The 12910-nt window shown below is 37.2% G+C and overlaps 1 protein-coding gene across 1 annotated transcript in view; it reads right to left on the reverse strand.

The window, feature by feature from the left end:
* Positions 1-12910, reverse strand: part of LOC134539961 (intermembrane lipid transfer protein VPS13A-like) — a 392760-nt gene that overhangs the window by 170228 nt on the left and 209622 nt on the right. Inside the window, exons 27-29 of the mRNA XM_063382355.1 lie at positions 9163-9332; positions 8080-8341; positions 2686-2794 (exon numbers count right to left, since the gene is read on the reverse strand). Of these exons, the coding sequence (XP_063238425.1) occupies positions 2686-2794; positions 8080-8341; positions 9163-9332 (541 nt within the window). The remainder of the gene's footprint in view (positions 1-2685; positions 2795-8079; positions 8342-9162; positions 9333-12910) is intronic.

Here is a 12910-nt window from a genome sequence, read left to right on the forward strand (position 1 = left end):
TCGGAAAACGAAATTCAACATCCGATGGAACAATATTTTGTAGTTACCAACTTTAAATTTGTTTAAAGTCCCAAATGAAGGTAAACGTTTTCCTGAAATATTTAATGGAAACTGAAAAGCACCATCTTGGCTTCAATGGTTTTAGGCCATAAGAAATATTGTCGTGCATCTTTTAAAATTAAGCCTCACTAAAGCATAGTGAATTATATGCCCGAAGTTAAAAGTGAAGGGGTGTTCTCTCTAGTTTACCAATTAAATTTTTTTATATTAATATTAGTTATTTTTTATGTAGCTAAAAATGATTGGCTAACAAATTCATTGGTTGGCCATCATGGAATTCTCAGATAATACATATTTTAACGTTGGTAGTCTACACAAACCAAACTTGGTCCTAAAAAAATTCTTAAATAGAACGTATCAGAATATTTAAAATTGAATTGCGATTAAAATAATAATTGTATAACGTATTAATTTTTGTCATTCATTATTTCATTGTTATTACTACATGTGCGACCGTAACTTGATGAAATTCGGCATTATTGTTGTATTACTAAGTAACAGATTTCTCAGTAAAGTTATTTAAAAAAAAAAAAAACAAGATTCATATTTAGTCTAGATCCTAAATGTGCTTTATTTTATTTTTTAGCATATTCTGAGAATACATATGTGATTTATGCCTTATTTAATGCCAATGTAGCGACAATGCATCCATGTTCATGAATATAAAGTAAGTTTCCCAAATCAGTACATGCTTCATAATTTTTTTTATATAATAACAAATTAAAAGTACAATACAGTAGAACCTCGTTAATCCGTGATGCGCTGATTCGGAAATCAGATAATCCGGGACGATTTAAAAAAGAAAAAAAAGAAGTAAAAATTGTCAGCGCTTAAAATTAACGTCACGCGGGCCGGCGGCGGCAAACACTACAAGCCATCGCGTGGGCCGCCAAACTCTGCAAAGCTGTTTGTACCGATCCTTTGTGTCGCCCCCCTTTCAGCTGTCACATTTGTCACTCTTTAAACTTGAGGGGGATGTCCTACTTCTGCTTCCCGTCTCCCTTTGTTTGTTTCCAACCGCCAACGCACGGCAGGCGCCTGGCCAGTGACGTGTCTGGCTGTACTATGAGAAGGGGGGAGGGTGCAAGGTCAGCACGATCTTATCTTTCTCTCTTCGGCTGTTGTAAATGACCGTTAACTAATGGCTAGGCAGTGCTGTATTTTTTTTAAGCCGAGAAACTAATTCGAAGACAGCCGGCCCTTACCGTGAACGGCCTTAACCCAGCTGCACGCCGGTGTCTGAGAAGCTTGACAAGACCTTCCGGGCTTTTAATCGCTAGTCCGTGAAATTCGGTAATCCGTGATTATCTCGGTCCTGACCATCACGTATTAACGAGGTTCTACTGTACCTCAATAGGATGTGTTCCAAGGAAAACGTAAACAGGCCAAGAATATTGTAAGCATTTAAGTTTTTAAAGTACCACATTTACATCAATATTTTTTCTCGAATCCCGAATCTTTTCCCTCGAATTTCGAATCTTTCGAATACTAGAGATTCGGTGGGATTCGAGGATTCGAGGATTCGACCGGCCCATCCCTAATATATATATATATATATAAAGAAATTAAATGCAAAATTATTTTCTCTAAACTGTTTTCTTTCCTTCATTATTTATTGCATAAACTTTACTTATAAAATGTTTTGCAATGTTTTAATAAAGCTAAGCTATATAATGTTTTAATTTTACATATGGCTGGAGAACCTTTCTTTCTAACCATTCAGTTAAAGACTAAAATGCTGGTGGTCAGTTCATTTTAATTCAAAACAATTATTTCTGTATGAGGTTCGGTTCGGCTCGGTTCAAAATTTTTTTGCTGTGGTTTGATTCAGTTCGGTTCGTTTCGAAACCGGAGAACTGAGGTTCGTCCAGATCTAGAAAATTGTATACCTAAACTGTATTATAAAGGTAACGGAAATAGCACAAACATAAGATAAACTACACTGCATTTTGTCAGTTAGCATAACTACTCGATCATTTCCAACCTTCAATAATATAACATTGCAGAAAAGCGTAACTTTTTTTTAATGATGTCGGTTATACAAACGTATTTTATTGAAAACATAGGAAGGATTAATTTAACAGAGAATTAGACAGATGCAAACTTACGTGTGTGGTTTTTGAGGTTATTTGTCTCTATTTTATATCAGGTGTATACACTATGCACTTATTTTATAATTTTATAAATACACATGTGATTTTTTTTAATACATAGGCCTATGTAATTTTTAAAATAAATCTGTGATTTTTTTTTAATAACATGTGGTGAAGTTTAGTGTGGGACTGGGATTCGAGATTCGATGACAAACACTGAGGATTCGAACAAGGATTCGGATTCGACCAAAATGTGGATTCGTCCCATCCCTAATATTTTTATACCTGGCTTTGTAATTACTTTTCACTAGTGACTATCTTATCTTTTCCACTACTTTCCAATAACTGTGGAACTTCATAAAAACATGTTTGTAGTATGCATTGATACTTTCATTAGAGCTATTTCACGAACATATGCCACGATACTGCCACTCTAACGAGGCTTCACATCACAGCTTAGCATTCTCTGTAAACACTTGAGTGGTTTACTCCAGATATTAGGTGTTAGAGTAGGAAAAAATAGAAGAAATACCTGGCAGGTCATCGATGCATGACGCGCCTGAGGAGAAGTAACCACTTGTGCTGTCAGCAGAGCTCGGGGGTCGCTGGGGCATCTTCGCGGATTCTGCCTGGGTCTTCACCTAGTTGCACACCCCAGTGAGGGCAGACACGCATGATGTGTGATCACTGGTAGCAAACTGAGCTAAGGTATCATTAGCAACAATTGCATTACATGTTAGACTTTCGTACCGAATATTACTTGAAACCTTGTGTCTTCTTCTTGCTAATATGGTTCATGAAATCACTAACGTCCAGACTCACAGCTTTAGAATAGTACAACAGCCGATAAAAGTACAGGCACTGATAACTTGAGCACAGCCTTTCAAAGTCAACGAAGTCCTATATTACAGTGACATACCGTAGTCTGTAGTTAACTGCTCAAGTAGGAAGCATTGGTTCAAGCCAATCCATTCGCAACCAACTTCTAGAATGACCAAATTCATGGACACCATTTTGGAGCTTGACATTTGTGCTTTGGAACCCATCATAATCGTGGAGACCCCTTCATTCTATACCTTTCAGTGAAAAACTACGAAACTTAACATTAAAATTTTAGCTTATAAGCTGTCATTAATTTATCTTCATATATTATAAACTGACGTCACCCGTCATGCTCCCTCTGGTCACACATGCCGTTATGATCCGTCAGCATCTCACAAGTAAGTGTGCCACAAACATGCGAACCCAAACCGCCAGTGCAGTGCAGCACGCCGAACGGCTCAACGATATAGCGATTGGCCAACATGGACGACCTGAATGGTTCATGAATTTTATAACATCATTGATCATAAATAACACAATTGACACTCCGGTGATTATCTCTAATCCAATGTATCAAACCATAAGTCTAATTTCTTTCCCACCAAAGCCCATTAAAATTCCCGTTCAATTTACGTTTGCATGTGAAAGCCGTCCCTAGCGGAAGCTGTGCCAACCAAGGGAAGGGAATTCCAGCCAGATGCTTTTCGCACCGTAAGGCCCTACACTTTTGTTTTCATCCGACTTCATCATAATCCCACATTGGCCCTCCGGTGTTCTTTCACATAGTCATCACTTTACTTAATTGTTCATGCCTATATGGGTTTAGGTCTTCTAATTATGTATCGCACTTTGTCTAGGCAACAGGGATGCATCAGTCCTCATCTTGAGCAAGTTTCATACCCTCTGGCTGTTCTTCCGCTTTATCCGTCATCGCATTAACGTAACCTTTCACAGAACATTTAGTAATTTAAGGACTTTTGGAACCTCCTCTGTGAACACCTTAGCGTTACAGCATTTTGTATTGCATGATAAAAAACTTACAGTATGACCACGGTAACCCTTGTGACCACTTAAGGATTCCGTGCGGGAAGGTTTGTACTGCCATGTAAGTTTGGCATTTTGTATCTTTATGTGCACTTTCAGTTGATTTGAATCACGCCGTTGATTCTAATCACGCCAGTGATTCTCATCCCTACGGCGCCACTGCAAATGGAAACCAGTCAATAAACGCAACCCAACAAGCCTTGGATCATTTTTGGAATACGCCACATATGTGCAGACTAGAGGTGGGACGATACCACACTTTCGATACTCGATTCTGTATTGTTTTTTCAGTTTGATACTTTCGATACTTTTGATACTTTCGATACTTTCGATACTCCAGGGAAAAATATTTTCCCATTAAGTAACAATTATTACAAATAACATAAATTGGTTTTAAACTATATAAATTCAATCTATCATACCAGCACAATGTCAGATTTAACTTAAATACATAATGTGTAAATAATTGCATTATAGTAATGAAATATATGAATTCATCATTATATATACATATAATAAAACCACCAGAAATGTTAAATACAGTCCATAATCAAGTAAAGCTGACATGAGAAATAGTGGCCTAAAAAAATTTTTGAAGACCTTACTTGGAGCGGGGGAAAAATCACCAAGCCTAAATTAGAAATAAAAAAATTACGCTGCTATTGTAAAAAGAAAATAAGAAATTTTTGCTTGTTTGTTTCATTTTATAAACAACTTTATGCAACAGAACAATTTTCAATAAAATTTTAACTTGAGAAAAGTAAAACACCAAACAATCCAATCGTAAGAAAACAATAACAAACGGGTATATTCAGTTCAAAGATTAATGAATGCACAAAATATGAGATCCGTGCCTTGGTAAAGCGCGTGCACCATTTTCATAATCATTGCTAGTTTGCGCCACTAGTCTTGCTTGGTGCTGGCCATAGATGCTACTAGCGAAGTGCACAGTCTTCCTGATACTATCCATATATATGGTGCGATAAAGTTATTTTCTTACGTTTGCAAAGGTAAACAATGAACGTTTTTCAAAATAGCTACCCCCTGTTATCTTAATGCTTTGCCCGCCAAGTGGCTACGTTTCAAATCTGAGATCATTAAGAGTTCTCTGCTCTGTGAGTTAACACACAGATCAATATCATGTCACCTGGCATGCCTGACATTTACATATGCCAATTAAGTCTTGTAAAGGCAGCAGACATTAAAATTTCTTAATCATTATTTCTCATGTAATTCATGGCTATATTAAAGAGGTGTGCTATATAACACAACGTATGTATTTGCATGAACATGGTGAGTTAATAGTTCAGAGCCAATTTTCATTAAAAGGTAGTGTCATCACACAAATGTACCCTCTTTTATCATATAATCGTCGCACTTGCATATTTTAGGGCGTCAAAATTTGTATAAAAAAATCCTCTTGCGTAAACGTCGTATGATGTTTTTGGTCGCGCTATTAGATGCCGAGCGCTTTGTGTAGGTATATTTTCCGTATAAAACAATGTATTTTAAAGTATAAATATAATATTTTTCGGAAATTAACTATTTGACTTATTTAATTAACAGAAATGCGAAACTGTCTGAAGTGTAAATTTTCTTTTAAAGACTTTTTAAACGTTATAACCTTCATCTGTTCGTCTGCGTTGCTGCGGTGTATCGCTTACAAAAATGTAGCCAGCACTCATTGCAATAACTGTTTTGTTATGTTGCTTTCTGTATAGAGCGCGCACACGTAGTCGAATATCGATATCTCACTGATTGATGCACTGCGCGCTCTCTATCCGGTACCCAGTTAACTACATTTGATATCCCACACTCTTGTGGTGTTTACTACGGTAGTTACAGTAAAACCTCCATTAACGAATATTCTATTTAACGAAAAACCCCATGCAACGAAATAAAATTTTGGTCCCGCCGAACCGCCATAAGATCAATGCTGTTTTAACCTCTAAATACCGAATTTTATTTATTCCGAAATAGTGAAATTCCCTTTACAACGAACTGCCGCTTTTAAAAAACACGCAAAAATAAACATCTCCTACAAGATATCCACTAATTGTTTTGCATTCACTGCTTAAAAATACGTGCATATAACCTTAAAATAATAAGCACCATCGCGGAAGGCAATAAACTTACAAAGCATCATGGCTAACACACGTCGTGTATACATGCCACACTTTGTTCAAAATGGCGAGTACATTTAGCGCTAGTGGCGGAAACCTCTCGTACCATCTCTCTGGCAAGACGAACAGCTAGTATATTTTGCGTTTCTATGGTTAAAGATGCGCACACGCAAATATTTTTAACTATGGTGTAGTACAATTTCCATTTTTTCAGTTTTCACTGTTGTTTATTTATTTCCATGCGTAGTTACGGAAATCAACACGTTACTACTGTAAAATGAATTCTAATCCTAAAAAGCGGCGACAGATTGACGTTAAAATAAAATTAGAAATTTTAAATGCAGTTGATGAAGGTGGAAAAAAAAAGTGATATGGCTAAACGTTTCGACATCCCGGCGTCTACACTTTCGACCATATTATCCAACCGAGCACAGATCGATAACAACGCTTCTTCTGGTAGGGACAAATCGAAAACGTGTGAAATTATGTAAAAATGATTTGGACAATATACTTTTTGACTGGTTAATGGAGGCTAGGGCATCAAACATCAACAAAGGCATGCCAGGAAGCACTGGGGATGGGAATTGATAATTTCCAAGCATCAAATGGTTGGCCATTAAACAAGTGTATTCTATGTACTTTTTCATGTTTAATTCCTCATATCGTATTAAACAGTCAGAAAGACAGTTCTAGCCATTTATGTGAAGCTTTATGATGACTAGAAATATATCGTGCGAAACCTCCATTTAACAAACCCCTTTAAAACAAACACAACAAATTTTGGTCCCTTGAGATTTGTTAAATAGAGGTTTCACTGTACACGTTCGTTCGGCTTGCATTTGGATCACAGATTTTGTTTTTCTTTTTAAAGTTGAAGAAAGGTTTTTGTTGCATCAATTATTAAATTAAATTTTTTTGGCATGCTCTTTTATACTTCACTTTGTAAATAAACGTACTTTCCATGAATGGGTTTTGTATTTATGAATACTTTACCTAACAAAAAAATTTTTTTCCACATAATCGTCACATCCTTACTTTTCAAACTTGATTTTAGAATAAAATGTGCGAAGATTATGCGAGAAAAACACAGTATTTTTGTAACCATTATTAAATTACACTGAACGGGTGCCGTCACCCGCGGTCTCGGGATCGAGACTCGGGGCGGTCCTAGTGGTTTTCAGTGGCTCTAAAGGAAGCGGCCATGACCGTGAGTGACAGGCAAAGAGATACGGTACGGTAATTTATTGTACACATCGCCCGGGACACGAGTTGTGTTTACAGCACTTTAGTGCAGACTATACTGGTTGGCCTTGACAACTTCCGCTGGCTTATCGCTGCACCCACACATGCATGCACGCACACACACGCAACAAACACAAAAGCCTTGCCTTGCCGGTTGGCGCTTGAAAACAAAACATGTGCTCTGACAAAAAAAAATCCAGTAACTCAAAATAACACAATGGTTATTTAATATGTAGTGCAAATTCGCAAGTTGGTTAGTTTATCACATTTTATCGCTGGTAAACGGGTTTGTCGCATTTATCCGCGGATATATCGTTAAAACGATTTTTCATCATCTCTAGTCATAAGTGACAAACATACATTTAAATTAATCAAATTATACATGCACGTATGTCGCAGACAATCTGCAAAGTATGAAACTAAGGTAAGTCAGATCACTGAACTTATACAAGGCAGGGTTTCTAACCGTGAAAAAATACATTTTATTTGAAAACCATTGAAATATGTATAGGAGCAGTTATGTGGCATTTTATATAGGATATTTTACAAATTAGTTATTTTAACTAATTTAGCAAAAAAAAAAAAAAAATTATTTGTAAGATTGATAAAATAGCATTTATGTTGGGAAATTAGCAAAACATAGCAATCAAACGTTAATTTAGCAAAATGAAAATGCCTGCATGCTGGTAACGCACCTGCATGCCCAGGTCCCCCACGTAGCCGTGGTTGACGACGCCGCCGTCAGCCGGCCGCTCGCCCGGCAGGCTGTCCAGCAGGAAGCGGCACACGTGCAGGAGGAACGGCACCGACAGGTTGAGGCGCGTGCGCTCCACCAGCACGTCAAGGCAGCGGTCGCCCGCAGCGCTCTGGCGGAACGCAGCGTCCACGATGGGCGGCGTGGACACGGACACGGGGCCGGCGTCCTCGCGCCGCTCCCCGCCGTGCGACTGGAAGATCCTGCAACCAGCCCCTCCTCCTGTTTCTCACACAACAGGTTAGGGATGCAGAATAAACAGCCAGGCATTTAATTAAACGCAAAAACCAACCAACCATTATACGATTACTCACTGGCTGGTACTTGAAGAAAGACACACAAATAAAGAGAACACATGTGGTTGTGACATTTTGCTGGTGGTAACACCAGCCTTGGGTGACAAGAGAAGATGCGAACTGCAACTGTGGGTTGTAACTGGAAAACCCAGAGACCAGAAAGCTTACTAAGTGAAGGAGGGGAATTAGAATTATAAGAGCTGAAGGCAAAATAAGAAAACAACTAAAAGATTTCTAGCTAAAAACATTAAAACAGTAATAAAGTGTGAGCACAATGCTTTCACACAAAATGCAATGGCTACGTGATAGAACTATAAGGTTATTACATACAGTAGAAGCCATATTATATAAACAAAATTCACTACATTAATAAAGCAGATGGCAAAGGCAAGAGAAGTAGAAAGATTCTTTTGATAACATTTTCCAACAAGATACATGTGAAGTCTGTCAAACGTTTAGCAGTTGTAATTTTGAGCAGTTGTTGTGATGTGGGATTTGATTACTTGGAGTTGTATAAAACATTTTCCTTAAGACTCTTTTTTTTTCTTTCTTGTTTCTCATCGTTTCATAACACAGCACGTACCGCCCTGTAGCGCTTCACCGGTTGAGTTCCAAACACACATTGTATGGTGACTTGTGCTTGTGTAGTTGTAGTCTGTCACCTATTAATGCATGTACCAGTGATTTTGAAACAGCCTGCATTCCAGTGGTGCAGCAGTATAGCTCACTTCCTGATGAGGATGGAGTTGTCGGTGCGAATATCCTCCAGCAGGCAGCACTGCAGCACCATCTTGGCCTCCAGGCTGTGGTCGGAGAACACCTCGAGGGACAGTGTCGCCTCGCCGACGTCCAGCTTGCACAGGCCGTGGTTCATGTCCCGCACTGGCGAGCTCAGGATCTGCAACCACCAGCAAGTCTCTCTCACCTTGTACAACCTTCTTACGCTGTATTGTAACTTGAAATATGAGAAAAAATATTTAAAAAAATATTTTTTACGAACCTCAACATGCAAAGATTTGATAAATGTAGTCAATCCATTTTAGCGATTATAAATCACAAACATAATACACAATATCATTTCAAAATGTTGTACACAATATTTCTCTTCAGTCTTCACACTTACACAGATATGCAATTTCTCATTTTTTAAGAAATCTAATTTAGGTCTATGATGCCAGCAAGCTCTACAGGTTTAGGCTGGCTTGCACAGTAAGGTAAGAAAAAATCTTGAGCTGGTCTGGTAACTATTTCCAATTGGTCCATAACCGATCGTTGTAATCGGAATCATCCTCACAGATTTTTCACGCCGATCAACTACTGTATTTACCCACAATAGGGCCAGCCTTGTGTAAGGGTCACGGCTATAGATTTAGCCATAAGAATCTAATATGGGATTGCACCACTTACATATCTGTCTTCGGTAGGGTTCGATGGATACGAGTAAAGTCTTTGTGTTCCGTGTGTCAGCCTATTGGCGCTTAAGAAATATGGCACTGGTGTTGACCATCCTTCTTTGTCTGCTATCTGTTCTACTTTATTACTCCGAGAGGGGGTGAGGCGGCAGTCCTGTGTTCTCTTCTCTCCCCCCTCCAAACCTTAGGGCCCATCCATATTCTGCAATATCTAACAAAATGATAAAGAATACCATTTTTATACCTTTGTTTTGCTTCCTGTCTATTGTACATACTTTTTAAAAACCTATCCCTTTTTCCAATGAGAGAAAAGGCGGCAAGCTAGACTTGGTCAGTTACTTATATAAAAACTAGCATGCACGTACATTACAAAATTTGAGTGCAGAATAAGGGAGCGGGTGTGGGCTGCAGTTTTGACATGGAATGTTACAGTTGAAAGCATGGGAAATCTCACGCAAGAAAAAAAGTCTTAGTAATGTTGCATCGTAAAAAAGTGTTGAGAGAGACACATGAAGATTGTGTTTGGTGCCTGTCCACTAAGGTTCTGCGAATATTAAACATTTCCGAATTCGAGTTCAAATTTTTTGATATTCGATTCGTCAATTTGAATCGAATTCATTTTACAATAAATCGACTTGCAAAATCTGGCCCAAATACACTAATATAAGATATCCCCCCCCCCCCCCCGCCCCATGTTTAAAAGAAATGTAATTGGATGATTTCATCTTCCACTTACAAAAATTATACAGCGAAACCCCTTATTTATGTTATTGTTATTTACGTTTTCCCATTATTTGAACCATTTTATTTCTGTCCCGTTTTAACTTCATTTGATGTAATGCAATAAATTTCCGTTGTTTACAACGCGCTATATAAGCAAAATATTTACACTTTATAGAAAGTAAATATTTAATTTCCTTTAATATTTATTTTGTTTGATTACATTCGATTCTGTATGTTTATATTTGTAATCTATGATTAATTCAGACTGTAAATTTCTTTAGTTATCAATTTGTCTGTGTATTACTCTATGTTAATTTTTATTTTAAAATATTGTCAAGGCTAGCATAGCAGTATTTTTTGAAACCACTATTAATTTAAAGATGAACACGTCAGTAATGGTTAGTAATTTTACTAGTTTTGCTTTATCAACAAACTAAAGAAAATCGTTTACTAGTGACGGGAAAAATATTCTTTAGAACGAATTGAGACTTGATTAAGACAACAGCTAGAACGCAACGATTTTGACATTAATTTAGAATTGAATATTTATAGAAGATTGAAAATGGTTATTAATGCCAATATTGACTGAGATTTTGAAGGAAATAATAATTTTAATCGACGAAGATAAGACTCAGACGTCAAGATTTTAAATAATTACTTAAGAAGAGAAGTCGACAAATATCCATGTTCAAGAGATCGTCAAATGACTTTAATTTGCTTTGAAACTACGAAGAATAAATGCCGTTTACAATTCCGAAGAAAGAAGAATCCTGTCGAAGATTGAAAAGTCGCAGTTCGAGCCCGGGAAGGATGACCGTCGCGCAGTCCAGCCCAGTTGCAGACCATAGTCTGAAGGATGCAGTCGTGACGGCGCGTATTCCTGCCGCACGCTAGAGAACGGAGGAGCAACACCAAGTTCGCAGTCCTGGATGAGTCGAACCAAGGATTCTCCGAGAACCTACACATCTCGTGGGTATCCTGCAGCAAGGTTTGGTCCCTTACCCCATCACCCGAAGACTCGCTGAATATAGAAGTACCCTAACGAATTACAATTTAAACAAGATGAACATTTTTGCAGAACTAGAATCTTTTATATTATAGAGCATATTCTTTTTACAGAAAAACCTATTAACTTGTTCATCTTTAGATTTACAAATCAAATTCCGGAATCACGATCCCGAACTAGATAATATTAGCTAGTATAGATGGAATTTGATATTGGAAGAACGTATTGCTATTTTGGTTGACTGGTACTGCAAGTTACGTACCCAGTAGTCCACGCTCTACCGGACTGAAGTTAGTTAAAATAAATAACATCCAAATAATTAACATTTGATCGTAAAGATAATTCACTCAAGTGAAAGAATTGTTAGATGCTTTAAAATGAGAGTAATAACAAATTCCATCTGTAGTTTAAAATAAATTATTTTAGTTAAGTTTATTTATATAAAATGTGATTTTGTGCATGTCAAAGTGTATTGTCACCATCTTGACAAACATTACACACAAATATAAATATTACATTTGAATTTGTTTACACGTTATTACAAGGTCTAGTCACGATATTAGTATTTAACATACTTTTGACACACTTTACTTTGACTTTCAGACACAAGATCCTAGATACAATTCTTAAAACTGAGAGAGGTAGGCTAGAGAAACCGAAATTATTAAATACATTAAATAATTTCAATATTTACTCTAGCTGACTCTACAGCGCCTATTGCTTTGTGCAGTTCACGCCGTTCCTTCTGATAAAACTGCTTACTAACTTAATTAATCCTAATACAAAGTAATCTGATGTGTAAATCCTGTTTTAAAGACGTTTTTAAAAGTTATAAACTTCATGTTTAACGTCTCAGGAGTTGCTTAATACCCCTTATAAAAATGTAAGCAGCGCCAGTTTGGTTGTGTTGATCCCTTATCTATGGTGTTGATTCCTGTATTCCTGTATAGAGCGCGCACACGTAGTCGAAGTTTAATATTGATAGCTCGCAGACTGCATGCACGTGCGCACTCTGTCAGCAACCGAGTTAACCCGCACAATCGTTAGGCATATAGTTACAAATCACGTTCTTGTTACGGGTTTCTTTTTTTTTTTTTTACGCTGAATAAAATGGTTTTATTGCATCACTCATTAAATTAAATTATTTGGCGTGCTTTCCCACTTTCCATGAAGAGATTTTGTTTTTATGGATTACTTTACATTTTTTTTTGCATAATAAATGTGCGATGCTTAAGGGATAAAAACGGTAAATTTGTTATTTTTCTTTTGTACAACTTCCTTATGCTGTGATATTTTTATTAATATTTTTATCCTTGAAAGTCAAACATGCTAAAT

Source organism: Bacillus rossius, chromosome 1 (assembly GCF_032445375.1).
Source record: "Bacillus rossius redtenbacheri isolate Brsri chromosome 1, Brsri_v3, whole genome shotgun sequence".
Lineage (NCBI taxonomy): Eukaryota > Metazoa > Arthropoda > Insecta > Phasmatodea > Bacillidae > Bacillus > Bacillus rossius.